The 16,425-nt window shown below is 37.8% G+C and overlaps 1 protein-coding gene across 1 annotated transcript; it reads right to left on the reverse strand.

Moving 5' to 3' along the window:
• Positions 1–3,949: 3,949 nt before the first annotated feature.
• On the reverse strand, positions 3,950–10,847 carry LOC121414887 (cholinesterase 1-like). Its single transcript, XM_041607937.1, has 8 exons — positions 10,473–10,847; positions 9,623–9,785; positions 8,683–8,760; positions 7,580–7,698; positions 6,821–6,982; positions 5,090–5,700; positions 4,442–4,611; positions 3,950–4,077 (listed from the first exon to the last, which is right to left on the reverse strand). Exons 1-8 carry the CDS (start codon positions 10,845–10,847, stop codon positions 3,950–3,952), a joined length of 1,806 nt encoding a protein of 601 aa, XP_041463871.1.
• Positions 10,848–16,425: the final 5,578 nt, after the last annotated feature.

Below are 16,425 nucleotides of genomic sequence, written 5' to 3' on the forward strand. Positions count from 1 at the left end.
TGCCAATTTTCTTCAAAATAAATTTGAAAAGGCATACAAAATGACTTTGATGTATGCCAATTTAGTAAAAAAAAAAAAATATGATATTGTCACCTTTTTAATCAGCCATTTTGGAAGGTTCTTTTGAATAGATTCTGTAGTGTATTCAATTTGTATATTCTAATGAGTACTTGAAAAGGATACTTTTAGCTAACATGAAAGATAATCAGGATGAATTAACATGTACAATTTTGAGTGATTGTGATTTCATGAAATCATTTTTTTCCCTTATTTTGTAATATTTGCATGTATCATGGTATATGCATATGTACTAAAACTACTAATCAACTATTTATTGTTTATGATTTGATTGTATTTCATCATATGTATTCGTATTTTGTGTCTGGCCTTCAAAATGCTTTGAAATATCTCCAAGCTTTTAGCTGTACACCTTGAAAAGTTGCAGTCATCCATATGTAAGATTTATGAATGTTAGCTCATGAAGCAAAATATAGAGAAGTAATTTTTATAGGCTGAAAAGTAGCACATGAGTTAGACATTTGTAGTGCAATCTTGATAAGTCATAAGGGTGGAGGGAATACGAAACCTCACCATGGTTTATCAATTGATGGCTATAAGAAGATTCATGATTTGCAGTACACAATTTATTTCATTATCATTTATTTATTTTGCATGTTTGCTTTCCGTAGTGGTGCTCTGCCGTGTTTTAACTATGTAAATTATATCAGACTTGCTAATATAAGACATAATTTTGTACGCAAAAATCTCATTTGTCTTCTGGCTAGTCCTAATGAATATGTTACAAATTTTGTGGAAAAAAGGGCTTGGATATTTGAAATGACCTACATAAATCTGTCACTGACTAACATATGTATTATTCTGTCTTGTAACATTCTGATTGAGAACACAAGATATATGGAACTCAATAGAACCACTCTGGAGGGCATTTCATGAAAGGACTTGTTGGACGTTTTATCCGACAAGTCCCATTTTATCCGAAAGTTAACCATAGGAACAGTGCCTCTCAGCCAATCAAAATCATGGAAAGATGTCAGATCTGACAACTTGTCAGATGAAAATATTGATGAAACGCTTCCCAGTTTTGTGGATAAATCTATAATGTATTTTATTTTTAAACATATGTTGTGATCATTGTTATTTTGCACTGGCTCTTAGTAATGTGTATTAATTTTTATGTTATTTTTGTTTACAATTAGATATAAGTTGAGACTACGCAAAAAGAAAAGAAAAATGAAAACAACCTCAACAGTTTGGTTCCAGGGACCATTTTCAGTCAATATTCTGAGTGAAGTGGAATCTGAGAGAAATATTTTGCATCTTATCCACATCTACTTTTTCATCATGGGTGATTTCTAAAACTAACATGAACAGCTGATGACTAGTTTTCCCTAATGGATTCCTTACACTGGTAATTGGGTTTTTGAATTAGATTTTTCGAAGGAACGGGTCTATGTATAAAACAATTATAAACCAGACAAAATGGGCAAAAAGTTATATTTTGCAAGTTTGTATTATATTACTGTACATTTTGTTAGTAGGGCCTATGTTTTGTGTTGACCATTGCATCGGAGTCCTACTTTCTGTTAGGTTTCTGGTCCAACAGTCATAAAGGATACTGCATTGTCTCGTAGAGGATATGGTCTGATTCACGTGTACTGTATGTCAATGCATGAGTGGAGACTGACAAACGAAAACCATTGAGTGATCACCAAGCCTACCTATTGTACACACTGAACATACCATGTCAGTGACGTACAATAACCATGCAGAATTTGGCTGATGATTCGGTAGATGATACTGTGGTGTACAAAGTCATTGGAACAGCATACCATGTGCAAAACCTTTCCACATTTCACTATTTTCCCCCTCCATATTTCACGAATCACAACTTCTATCCCTTTCTGTCTCCCCCACCCTCTATCTTTGTATTTTTCCATAAGAATTGTTCAACCCCCCTCTCATTTTCTTACGTTACACAATCATGTTCTATAATTGTGATGGAATGTTCCAAACTTGCATAAACAGATTTGTCAATATTCATTGTTAGTGGGACAGGCTTTGTAGTAGAGAAGTCATTTCCTCAATGCCATTTTATTTGATAGAATGGGCGCTCTGGGGCCCGTTGCAGAAAGAGTTGCAATCAATCGCAACTCTAAAAATCATACGCAACTTGATTTTCAACCAATCAACAGCGCGCATTTGGGACTTGCGATTGATTTTTTGGCTTGCGTTTAAATGCAACTCTTTCTGCAACGGGCCCCAGGTGCATAATGTGGACATGTATGCATGTTCACTATCGTTTGGAGAGGGTGAGAAAGATATGTAGCCCACCCTGGTTTATGTCTTTCACTATTGTGCTTTAATAATTTATTATTTCAAAAATTCTTTCATTGCTATTAGATATATAGTATGCGGTATGATGTGAAGCGACTTTTGTCTTCTGGTTTAAAGGAAAATGTGATTTCATTGTTGATAACCGTGAATACCAAAGGTGTCCATGAATTTGCCTCTCCTACTGCTATGTCTCTTCAGATTTTTTTTTTGTTATATGTCTCAGAAAATTACTATCATGTTTGGTAATGATAGTGTTACTAACAAATAATTTTTTTTCATGTAGTATGAAATATTTGTTTTTCAATAAAAACACGACAAAAATTAAATTATTGGTTATTTATTGATGGTCGAATTCAGTTGTAAGAAACATGCCGTTGGGGGTGTTGTAAGATTGGCACATGTGAAGGAAGGAGATGGGAGGTGGGTGATATCGGTGGGTCGGTGTGTGGGGGTGCGCAAGGGTGTGTGTGAAGAGAGCAGATGAAAGATGAAACTGGCGCATGTGAAGAGGAGATAAGAGGGGAGTTATATTGACGCATATGAAGAGAGGGGATTAAGATTGGCGCATGTGAAGGGAAGAGATGAGAAGGGAGTTAGGCGCATATGAAGAAAGGAGATGAGAGGTGGGTGATATTGGAGGGTCGGTATGTGTGTGTGTGAAGAGTGCAGATGAAATTGGCGCAAGTGAAGAGGGGAGTTTTATTGGCGCATATGAAGAGAGGGGATTAACATTGGCGCATGTGAGAAGAGGAGATGAGAGGGGAGTTAGATTGGCGCATATGAAGAGAGGGGAATAAGGTTGGCGCATATGAAGAGAGGGGAATGAGGTTGGCGCATATGAAGAGAGGGGAATAAGGTTGGCGCATGAGAAGAGATGAGAGGGGAGTCAGATTAGCGCATATGAAGAGAAGGGAATGAGGTTGGCGCATATGAAGAGAGGAGATGAGAGGGATTAGATTGGCGCATATGAACATGATGAAGAGAGTGGATTAAGGTTGGCGCATGTGAGAAGAGATTATACAAATTGTACAAATACAGTCCACAAAATGTATCATGTAAGAAGATGAAAAAAAATAAGACATCAAAAGAGATCATATGAATATAGAATAATACGTGAATGTAAAAATGACAGAAAAGAAATAAAGTAAATAAAGGGGAAACTGAGATAATTCTTTATTTTGCTTTTATATGACCGGCGGAAGTGCAAAAAAAATTGCCTATAGGTAGAAATAAAACCGAGATCCGACACAGAATTCTTTCTTCGACTCGAGACTGAATGACGGTTGTCATTATTGCCAAACCGATTCAAAGGAAGGTTAATTTGAGTGATAATTTCGCCCTTTCCAATGATAGAAAAATAGAACGAATGCAAAAATTGTTAAATTGAAACACGAGAAGCACGGTGGAGCATAATATGCTGGAATTTTAATGCTAAATAATCTAACTGAATAGTATCTTGTCGAAATTGGCCGGGAAAACCTCTAGTACAAAAAAATTGTCTACATTCCTTTAAGTGTGACAATAAAAAACAATAAAAGTGAAACATGACAGAAATAGAAATATCACGAGGTTGGCAGGATTTCAGTCAACGAATTCAGGTGGTGTCGTCTGGGCATCGATTTGTCTTGTAATCTTCAAATTCAGCAGTCCAATCCTTCATATCAATGTCGCGCCATCTTTCGTAATGATCTTGCCAGTCTCCATAAAGATCATCAGGAGAGGCTAAATAATAGAGGTAAAATGAAGAGAAGCCCTTTAGCCAATTGTTGTTTCTAAAATGCCGAATAATTTTTCCAACTACTTGGTCTAATGTATGGTGCTTATTGATCTATAAAGAATTCGGTCAATGTTGAAATTATAAAATAAAAGTGGAACTTGGCATAAAATGAAGTACAGATAGCATTGAATTAATTTTTTTTTTCGTGATTGGCGATTTCAAATATTGTACTTTTTGATAGAAAAAATGATCTGGATTGACATCAAAAGAATGCTTCTAAAGCGGAAATAAACATTCTCTCAAGACTCTCATAATGTGCATATTTAGGCCAAATCACTTTAAAAATGTGAATTGACATTGCCCTCTCACCTGCGAGGTAATGGAGATTCGTCCAATGGTTCAACCAGAAAGAACAGAACGACGCCCTCATCGCCCGTCCATTGGTCATGTTCAGTGACAACTGTTTGTATTCTTGGCCGGGCAAAGTGTATCTAGGCCACTCGGGATAACGTACACTCCCATTCGGTTCATTCGGATTACTATGAAAAAAATGAGAAAACCTCATGAAGTGATCGCTGCTTTTCTTTTATTATTACTTCATTCTGATTTCATTTTTACTCTTATTATTTTTTTTTATAATTATTATCATTGTTTATTTCTTGTTTTTTTTTCCTTACTTTTTTTAGAGGGAGGGGGATTCAATCAAGCGAAGGTGCCAAATCGCGTCTGTAAGAAATTATCCTTACTCTGTTGATGAATATACACCTTTACGATTTTTAAATTACCATGACGGAGCATCATTGCTATGTCCATTGAAGGTTAGAAAGTTTTAGTGTATTCTAAACTTTTTCGCGAAGAAAACTTGCAAAGAAATTATTACCAAATAGAAAATGCAAAGAATGATGGAAATTGATTGATTATCTTAAATATAGATTAAAAAACCTTAAGAGTCAAGAGAATCGATGTTCCAAACGAACAGATGATTGATGAAAATGTGGAACTGAATCAGATTCTTACCCAGATTTAACGAAGTTTGACCAATATCTCATGAACTCGACAGACATGAACTTCTCCTCGTTTGTCTGTCCTACGACACGTTCGTATGATGGGTTCAAATCCCACGCAAATAGATACTGGATATCTTCCCCATGAGCTGCCCCCATCCACTTCGGGATGCCCCCAAATAATGACCAGGATGGGTCGTGTGTCATTTCATATCGGTACAACTCAACATCCGCCCTCTCCAGTTCACGAACAAGGTACTCTGTCGGGCAGGTGAATGTCTGGTCGGTCCCGACACGGATCAAGACGTCGAACTGATCCGCGGATGCGTCGTCAGCTAAAGACCAATCAACATACAATTGCTCGACTGCGGCTATCTCTATCGGATCTTTCGCAAACCAGAGGTTCCGTGGCAAGATGCTTCGTAATTCGGATATATTCAGTGTCGGTCGCGAGAATAGAGAAGCAGGGAAGAACTGGTACATCGCATTATTAGAACCTTCATCTTCAGTTGTTCCTATTAAAGTCGGTAGCTTCTGAAACTGATGCCTCTTCACCATTTCGATTGGATTATCCGGCAGGAAATGGCCGTCGATGACCGGTTTCGCAAAATATCCGCTTCCATACTAGTGAACGACAAAACAAATAGATGAGTAGAAAGAGCTTGGCAGAAATATTAGGGGAAGGGGGACACTCGACTATATTGTACACACCCACACACACACACACACACACTAAAAAATCCCTAGTAAAAGGGGTGGCCTTTTGTTAATCAACCAAATGCACTTGGAACGTTTAGGGTCTCAAAACATTTTTTTTGATAGAACGGAGTGTAGTTTTTAAAGAAAATAGGCAAAACAAAAGATGATGGAGGAGTATGCTTCTATACCAGCTCACTCGCAACTATAAGGAGCTCATGTTTATTCCTTTCGGGCAATCTATAAAACTGATTGATTTGGGGCATGTTTTGTACTGCATGCTCAAAAATAATCAAAACTCGTTGTGAAACTGGATTATAAACTTGTGAGATAGGTCTATATGGATTAGTCCTATGTGCTCAAAACATGTGATTGGTTTAATGTATATTTTATGTATAACCAAGCCCGACACAAAGACGTTTCTGAAATGTTCCGATGTTGCAGATCGTCATTTTATTCGAAATCGGAAAATACACCTTGCTCTTAAACCACAAAAAACTCTGGGGGCCACTTCCATTGACGAGTGGATACCATGCGCGACCATGGCGTCTCGAAAATGCACCCCTTAACAAGTATGGCGTGTGAAACCCTACCCTTAACGAGTACTTTAAAAATAAAACGATACTATTAAGTATTTCTTTAATTTAACCCCTAAACAAGTACAGCGATATTTGTCACGGACGTCGGTCGTCGGTTTTACCTTTTTCCTACATCATTGGGTTTAGTATATAGCCCCACCTCCCACATCTCGCGCAAAACTCACTCTAAACACGTAGTCATGGTAGTGTTGACTCAAGTTGGGGCAAAAAGTACATCCTTTATAAAACATTTTAGTCTTATTTTTTATACCCTAGCAAGTTTGACCCTAAACACGTAGCTTTCCTAGCGAAAATATATACCCTTTTTCATTATTTTATTGTTTTTGACACCCTTATTACGCTACGTACGTAACGTGCCCTATCTTGAAACAGACATCCTTTTTACGTGCTTTTTGGTCGCGCATGGTATCCACTCGTCAATGTAAGTGGCCCCCGGGCAAAAAACACACCCTTTGTTCATGTAAAAGCACATGGGCGTCAATATCTTGTAGGCAATCTAACATTAGCTGGCTGTTTGATGTAGTGCAGTTTAGAGATGCTGCAAACTCGTGGGTATCAGCAATACAGGTGTCCAGATTAGCCCAGGCGAATGGACATATTGCGTTCCCACTCTGGAACAAAACAAAACAAATTAAATGAAATCTAATCAAATGAGAAAAGCAGTGATATAAAATGTGACCTATGATCAAAAGGTTTAGACTTTAGATAAATGAAAGTCTATTTGCTTGGCCCTATCTTATGTCAAACGATTGTCGATAGCGCCAATGTTATTGTGGTAGCTGTTCCAAATAAAGGGAATAGTGCAGTTAGAATAATCATTAAGCTCTTAATTCAATCTACAAAAACGTTTGGACTGTGTTTAAAGGACTAACATTTGAAAGGTGTTCCTACAACTTTAACTTATTTTAATGCATGAAACATCAGCAACTTACACTAATTTTTCATATGATTTTTCAGGAGGGATGCTCTTTCGTTCTCTAGCATGAATACAAAATATATTATGTGCTTTTCCTATCAGACCATGATCATCTTAGAAGCCCACGTCAACTCCTGAGTGGGAGAGTGGCATCCGACCTCGGCATACAACTCCCACCTCCTTGATGCTACCCTAATTCAACTGATGTGAATCGTGATTCAGTATACCTCATTGAATAATTAATCTCTTTCCTTTTTCATTGGAAAACATTTTTAGAGAGTATCACCTATACCTGCATGATGGTACGATGGAATAGACCTTCTGAAAGTGGAGATAGCATGTGAAGACTCACGCTAGCACCTCCTGCACTCTGCCCAGCAATCGTCACACTTTCTGGGTCACCACCAAAAGCTGCATGAAAGATCATTACAAATCGTAATAGTAAAGAAAGAAAATTTTCTACTTTATCGTACACTTCCCATCCGGTATCGCAATGAGCCATAACTTCCAACTGTTCAAGGGGAACAACATTGCGTATGTGACAAACTTCCTAAAAAGTAGTGAGCGAGAGAAAAAAAGTGGTGACCAATTTAAAATGAAAATTTCATATTGATTTAGATTGTGAAATAATATTCAGGAAAACGATATCACATTTCACCCTTCTCAATTCAATTGCTTTCCTTATCTCCTTTTTCTTCTTGGTTATGGAATTTGGGGGCAAGTGCTCACACGCTTGCTACGTGGTAACGCGTCGTGGTGCCAGATAGTACGGCGAAGATTATCACCGCAGTTTTTACCAGAAATGTTGAATATATTGAAAGATTGAATGTTTTTTCATAGCAACTCTTTTAAACTTACTTTAGACTATACTCAAATTCAAAAGTATTTGCACACATTGGAACGTTATCCACAATTTTGTTCGACAAGGGCCAGACAAGGGCCACATATGCTGCCCCTATGCGCAAATTGGTACATTATTCACATAGTGAGATTGTCAATTATTATTCATTAGACACCAAAACACGTGTGGTTATCTGACAACTGACTCAAAAGTGCGCAACATCCCCTCTGCTTAAAGCCTGGCTGAATTAATTCAGGACAATCAAACTTCTAGGGCCGGTTTCATCAAGATTTACAACAATATGATAATCTTCCTATTATGCCAAATACCATGGTAACAAGCGCTATTAGTCAATCACAATTAATGTTTTCATTCCACAATAAAAGGAAAGTTACCACAATTTTGTTTGACAAGGGCCACATATGCTGCCCCTATGCGCAAATTTGCCTAGGTTACGGCAATTACATGATTAGAGTATTTATGATAATTTTATTTCCGTATATGTGACTGATATTTTAATAACATTAGTGTTATTTTTTCTACATGGTATATACCTCTTATATTTTCTTGTATCCATTTGAGAGCTAATATCTGATCTTTCATACCCATGTTACCCGGTACCACATCGTCTCCTAAAAATGGAAATAAAAATGAAAGTTAAAAACACAAAACCATTACGTTGCCATGAATCTATTCAAGAATTTGATGGCTAGTCCATAATGCACAATACTTTTAACACCCAGAATTTTTCACTTTCCAATTCTAATTATTGTTTCGTGCGTTTCGCATTTTAAGAAATAAATTGAAATAAATAAAGATAATTACTTATCCCTCGAGACTCCGGGCTCTTGATTAAATAACCTCATTACAAAAAAATACCAGTGGTGGGGAGGGGAGGGGTCACCCCCCCAAAAAAAGAATCAATTATGGTAAGTTGTAGTGATTCTTTTTATACCTGATTGCTAAGAAAGCATGAATGCTGGTAAGCAAGCAACCAGAGGTATGACGGCTTAACTTTCTCTTCGAGGGACCTGGTGATGAGGATTTAAATGCCTTACCAAAGGGCACCAATAGGTAATCGAGCCCGGGTCATCGGAATACGTAACCCCCACTCTACCGACTGATCTCTCGCGCCTCTTTAAAAGATGCACAATAAAAAATTTTTAAAAGTACATAAATATTTTTTTAAATACATGAAGATTATTTTTTATAAAATGATGAAAACGAATAAATGAAGGAAATAGATGAAAATCATGTTAATGAATGATTGAAAGGAAAGGAATAATGAATAAATAAATACATAAATGTATAAATAAATACATTAATTAATCAAGTAATAAATCAGTGAATAAATAAATATATACATAAATGAATAAATAGATGAATAATTAAATAAATAAATGAATTATTGAAAAGCACGATATGCTAAGCAGACATATGATACTTGAATGAATTCATAAATACATTAATGGCTACATCGACAAAAACTGTTACCCGTAGTCAAGAAACCAAGGACACCGAGGCGGTAGTTGACTGCGACTACGATGATGTCAGACATGGCTACCATTGGAACACCATCATATGAACGAGCTGAGCCCGAACCTATCAAATATCCTCCACCATGAATCCAAACAAGAACTGGGGATGGGACGGCGGGCTGAAGGAAGAGATAAAATGGCGTTCTTTCTTGAGTATCAAGCCATGAACAGCAATGTTCCAACAAAAATGTATATTTTATTCTTTATAGTTAATGTTGTTGACGCTGTTGTGATTGCCTTCGATCGTTGTCTTAATAATCACTGTTTATTGTCTTGAGTATTTTTGCCCCTTTTGGTGATCCCATATAGTATAGGGTCCATGGTAGCTCTATATGATACGCGTTAAGAAATGATGAGAGACTTACTCTAGCATGTCTCGTATGACGGATAGATCTGGAGACAGAAATTCGAAAGTTTCTATAGATCTATGATTAAATATTGTCATTCATAAAAGGTTAATGTGATGTACATACAGATTCTTTTGACCAGGAATTCCGGGGTATAGCTGTAGGTTCTAAACCTTATGTAACATGGCTATCGCTTGTACGTTACCTCATCCTAACTTAAAATCATCCCCCAGTTAATATGATTAATAATAGACTTCGATCAACAGATTGCAGACTCATGACTTATCACCAGTCTACAACTTGTTAGTCTTTTTTCAGATAGAATTTTTCCATTAGTCTTTTCTTCACAGATTGATATCCTCGGGATTTTATTTATAATCTAATAAGATACATAGAGCCATTGTCTATTCCTCCAACATCAGTCAAAGTCCACAGCACTTCCAAATTGTATTGACTCACCTTTGGTGATGGGGTGTAGATACTAAGAAAGAGACAATCCTCCCCCATCTTCCGCCCTTCAATCGGTTGCCCTGGTAGGTCTGGAAGATAGTCAAGAACCATCATCTGTAGGCACATATCTTGGTCCTCCGTCGCGTTGTAGTTTCCTCTGTAGGCGTACGGCTTCGGATCTTGGAACCTAAGTGGTCCGACCGGTGGTTCGGCGTAGCGAACCCCCAGATAAGCGTCTACAGATTTGTTGACTCGAAGGAAGTCTGGTTCGTTGTATTGCACCGTGATACCGGTTAGGACTGTGCCTTCCCTATCGGGGAGGGTTACTTTGGGCCATCCGATTACTGGGACAGTAGCACTAGTCGTTGTCGAAATTATCGTCATTAAAGTAAATGTCAAGACGAGAAAGGCTTTGGATCTCACCATACCTATCCTTTAGTGACTCACAGTGAATTTAGATTGAGCTTATGAGGTAAACGAGCAAAAGAATGAACGTTTCGAAAATTGGAACAGATCACGTCCAGAGATCACGGAATCGAAGACGTCAAAAGTTATTCACCCAACTACGTGAATATCTCTGCATATGAATATTAAAAAAGTTGTGAAAAGAAAATCACTTCTGGTAAGATGTGCGATTAATTAAGAAGCAGCCTCTTGAAAAGGATTTGCCATCACTTTTCATCACAATATTTATGAATTAATATTTTGTTCAACCTTTATGCCGAATTTTTTGTTGATAGCAGGAACGAAGATAACATACCGATACTTTGAACCTATTTTATCTTTTATCTCATTATCTCTTGTATTATTGATGAGCGCTTTAAAGTAACAGTCAGATCTCACCATACCCCCTTCCATCGCAATTCATATTTAGAGTGAGATAGAGAGAGGGGAGAGTGGATGGGAGGAGAGAGAGAGTGAACAAGGTGACGAATGGTGGCGCCAGAAGACGAATTAAGGGTTAGGTCCGATCCCCCCCCCCCCCCCTCTTTCTCTGTGTGTGGAGGTGCATGTGTGTGTGTGTTTCCTACTCCTCTCTCTCTCTCTCTCTTTCGGTCTGCCCCCACCCCTCACAGGCCATATCTTTATCTCTCTCCCTCTACGTACCCCTTGTACAGTGGTGCTCAAAAATTAGTGAACCCTAGAGGCGTCGATCCTGGGGGAGGGGGGGGGGGGGGCAGGGGGGCGATCGCCCCACCAATGAAAATATTGGGGGGCAAACATATCGTTTTGCCCCCCTCCCAATAATTCCGCATGTGCAAAAAATAAAAGATGATTGTAATGTTACATAGAAATCAGCAAGCGAGATTGAGATACACAACTCGTTCTTTAATTAAAATCGTGCTCAAAATGTCCGCTTTTCAGATTGGAATATAAAAATTTTAAGCTCGCGCTCCGCGCTTGCATCATTTCTGTAGCGAAAACCCTTACTTTTCATGATTAAATAGGTGAATAGAATGTCCCGTTTTCAGTTTTAAACCTCAAAAGAACTCCCGCTTCGATTTGCAATAATCTTTTGTTGGATCTTATTTTATTTATCTTGTTCTTTATTAAAATCGTCCATTAAACTCAATTTTTATCAGATCGAAATATAAAAATTTTCAGCTCGCGCTTCGCGCTCAAATCTATTGTTTGTTTTTAGATACCCATCTTAATAATTGGTACCAAAAATGCTGAAAATATCAAACTTTCAGGTCTCAGCTCGCTCTCGGCACTTGCATAATCTGTGTAGTGAGATATGTATTCTCCCCATGAGTTACTACAAACAGTCCTAAACAAGCACCTTTTTCTGTTATCAGGTCAGTAAATTACAAAATTTCAGCTCGCGCTTCGCGCTTGCATTAATTTGTTGGTCAGATATGTGTCTCTAGCTCATGAGTCATATATATATATGTGTGTGTGTGAGGGAGGGTGTGTGTGTGTGTGTGAGTTTGTTTGTTTTGCTTTTGGAAAGTTGATTCATGATTTTTGCCCCCCCCCAATCTGAAAAATGGATCGACGCCTCTGGTGAACCCCCACAAAAAATGCCATGTTTTAGATCTACTTGTGACGCCAAGACAGTGATGGAATATTACAATATTTTTTTTTACATTAATAAAGTCTGTTTCTCTGGGCTTGCCGAACATTGCTGTGCTGCATTCAATCCATACATCCACCATCTCACCCACCCACCTTCCACTCCCACATTCATTCTATTTCATAGCTCTTTCACATAGACACACACTCGCACACACACACACACACACGCACACCATCACACACACCGCTTCGCACCCACCCACACTTTTACCTTATACCATTTTCAATGTTACCTATCATCATTAAATATAATTAAATGACAGGCATCATCAGGCGCGCCGGAACACTTTCAGTTTTGGGGGGGGCAAAATCCCGAAGGGGGCAAAATATTTTTGACAGCGTGAGATACCGAAGCGATCGAGCGGGAGAGGCTATGGGACCCCCCCCCCCCCACGGTAAGGATTTTGTGTAAAAATTTAGTATAAAAGTTGCGTTTCTAAGTGCATTCAAAAATGAATTTCTTGAGAATTAAACAGTCTTGGAGTTCTTTTTGCTCCTTCTGTTTCCTCCCTTCTGACCCAGCCTGGTGTTTCTTCATGACCAGGGTCGCAGTTCCAGCAAATTACGAGCCTTATTGCAAACGAAATTGTTTCAAACCAATGTTATATAGGCCTTTTAAAGACTTTAAGATGACAAACATGACCGTACGAGCCGGGGCCGCCGATCGAGAGGGCAAAATTCACAAAATTCACCAAAAGTGTGCACGAAATCCTTCAATTTTATTCTAGAAAATGCAAAAGCTCCCCCATCACAAATCCCCTCGCTCTTACGTTTCTTCGAAAATTTAGGTCTTGCAGCCCCACCCACTCCCGGTTTGTTTTTTTTTTATTTTTGCAAACGTCCATGAATAACAAAAGCTGGGATGAACCAGAGAACATAGCTGCCATCTCGATCTGATTAGTAACAGGTAATGGGAAGAAGTTTTGGAATCTAAAATACATATATAAGTGCTATATATGAGCTGAAATAGTATCAGACAAAACGCCTTCCAATCATGCCAATGAAAAAGGAATAGAGGAAAATACGGGGCTGTGAAAATATCTTAAGATTTTTTTTTTATATAGTAGAGCAGTACTGTAACGCTTTTTTTTGTTTTATATTCTTTACATTTTTATTCATATCTCGGATAATATGAGTCCGGTCAAGAAGACACTTTCACAGATGATTTTATTTTTTCATGTCTAAACATTATCTCTAAGTTGCTTTCGAGTGGGATTCATTATTTTTACAAATAATAAATTATAATCCTCTACACATGATTATTCTGAGTGTAATTTTCTGATAACATGTCTATATTGAGTTGGAATGACCTTGGTATTTTCTTTAGGGCGCTGAATTGTTATTATTATTTGTTTGGCGTCACCTGTGCCTGGGAGGCGAAAAGCGAACTGAATCACTATGATCCACAGGTCTCTTTTCCCGATATAACTGATTGGGGGGGGGGTGCAGGTGGACCTCGACACCGGGGTTTCCCCCTATACGAATAGTGCAGTGGGTTCTTAACGTGCAAGGGTGGTGACCCTCCTCTACACGGGGCCTCCATTTAACGTCCTATCCGAGGGACGGAGTGTTTTCCATTGTAACATAGCCTGCATCTATGAAACATGGGAGAGACGTTTACACACAACGCACTGACTTCAGTCATCCGCCCAGGGTGGACTCGAACCTACGATCTTTGGTTCGACTTCGACGGGCAGACGCGTTACCGACTGAGCCAACACCGCTCTCTTGTTATCACTGTATTAACTCAATTTATATTTAGTTGAAAATGAAATAATTGAAACAAGTTTCTCGAGATGTTATGGTTTCTGGGCTTGACAGCTATGACATAGATTCCATATCTTGCTCGAGTAACTAGTGTTCACGCGCGTTAGTGATATCGGGTCCGGTCTGAGTGTTTCTGGGCGACCGCGCGTTTGTTAGACGACACAGCCAGCATCATAGAATTATAAACCTAATCATTGATGGACCACTATCAATTTGCCATTCGCTTTTAGTCTGAAATGTATTCATTAAAAGGTTAAACGTTATCACACTGTAATAAGATGGAAAGGAGGCTTATCAAAGCTATGTTTCACAGAGGAACTGTTCGTCAAAAGACGCGAGGCTTACTATGATAATGTATTTGCCCCGTCAGGGGCAAAATTTTTTCATTTTTGACAATGGAAATGACAATTTTCAGGCAGAAAAGTGCCTTCATTTACTTTTGTCCTTAAATAATTTATCATTTTTCATCTTTCAGGGGGGCACATTGGGGGGCAAAATCTCGTTTTGCCCCCCAAAAATTTTATTTTGGGGGGCAAGTGCCCCCCCTGCCCCCCCCCCCCCCCCGCTTCCGGCGCCCTAGGGCATCGTCAAGAAACAGTGATCGTGTAACAGCAAAATTTAATGCAATACAGAAACGTTACATTCATTAGCCAAAATCCGTTCAAAATAAATATAATTAGATGTCATCGTAACAGTTTTATACACTCATATTATCTTTATTTACATTTATAACTTAGTCATTGCCTATTTGAAAGATATCGGGTAGTGAAATATCTTATGGAATCGCTGCATGAGTTTCTAAGGATGTGATTTGATTTTTTTTTAAATCTAAGATTGCATGCAGTCTAAATCGAGGTATAAAAGAATCGCGAAATGAATATGAAAATTACCCCATTCTTAATAAGCTGGTCTATTGATTGTCTCTAGTATACATGTGCTGTTACAGAATTATCATTAAAAGGTACATTTCTGAATAAAGTCACGCATTAAAATAAAGTAACCATCTCGACCATTACCACACACTCCATTTAAAAGAAAGTGAATTTAGAATTATGGAATTAGTCATTTTTATTTCATAATGATTAGTTTTATCGACAGTATAGTAAATAAAAGTACTCTATCTCTCGGTGTATCTCCAAGTGAATGCCTTTATATATCAAAAATACTTAATGTTCTAACCAATAAAGTAAGAGAAAAACAACCAGTACTATATATTAATTGTCCTTTAAACAGTGGTAGAGCGAATAACATGAATAAGAAATCAATACTGCATCGCAAAATTGATTTAGGAACAGCGTTTGCTTATTAAAAACACGTATTAAAGAGTTTTGCCTAATGAACAACTTTCTCATGGAAGAGAGAAAAGTAGCAACGTTTAATATCACTGATTGGTACAAACAACATTATGAAACAAACGTGCAATCTTATTGGTATTTTGAATATCTTACAGATTTATGATGTACTAACTTCTAACATTCGTACATTTATTTCTTTATTTTCATTGTATTCCATATTACCTCCAACCAATAAATACAATACCACTGAAATAACCTCTCAATAGTTCATTTTTTTAAAGAGATATAGTTTAATGACTTTCATGAGCGTTAAGCAACTGGTATATAGATGGGGGCTTGGGGGCACTGGAAAGTTCCACGAAGAATATTTTTTTTTAAAGATAATGAGAAAGAAGAGAAAAGGAAAAACGGTGAATTATTATATTTGTTCTTGAAAAATATATCACAATGAACCACAAAATTAGATTTTCACTTTGAAAAAGGACAACATTTTCGCTCACTCACGGCCTGTAAAAATATTTAGCCCATACATCTCGTTGGGCGACTCCAAAACTTTGACTCATTACGCGACTTGTTCAACTGCGAATAACAATTTCATCTTGCCCCCTCCCCAAATCTTCAAATATCTTGACCCATTTGTGTTTCAATGAGTGTATATGTCATTGTTATTACAATCCAATAAAAGCTTATCATCATTAAAACAGCTGTCCAACCATGATCCTCCTGAAACGAAATAAAATATCATTTCATATATCAGGTGGGAATGTAATCTTATATTTTTTCAATATTATATCATTTTGGCAATCAGTCAGACCAGGGGC

This window comes from Lytechinus variegatus, chromosome 5 (genome assembly GCF_018143015.1).
Source record: "Lytechinus variegatus isolate NC3 chromosome 5, Lvar_3.0, whole genome shotgun sequence".
Classification (NCBI taxonomy): domain Eukaryota; kingdom Metazoa; phylum Echinodermata; class Echinoidea; order Temnopleuroida; family Toxopneustidae; genus Lytechinus; species Lytechinus variegatus.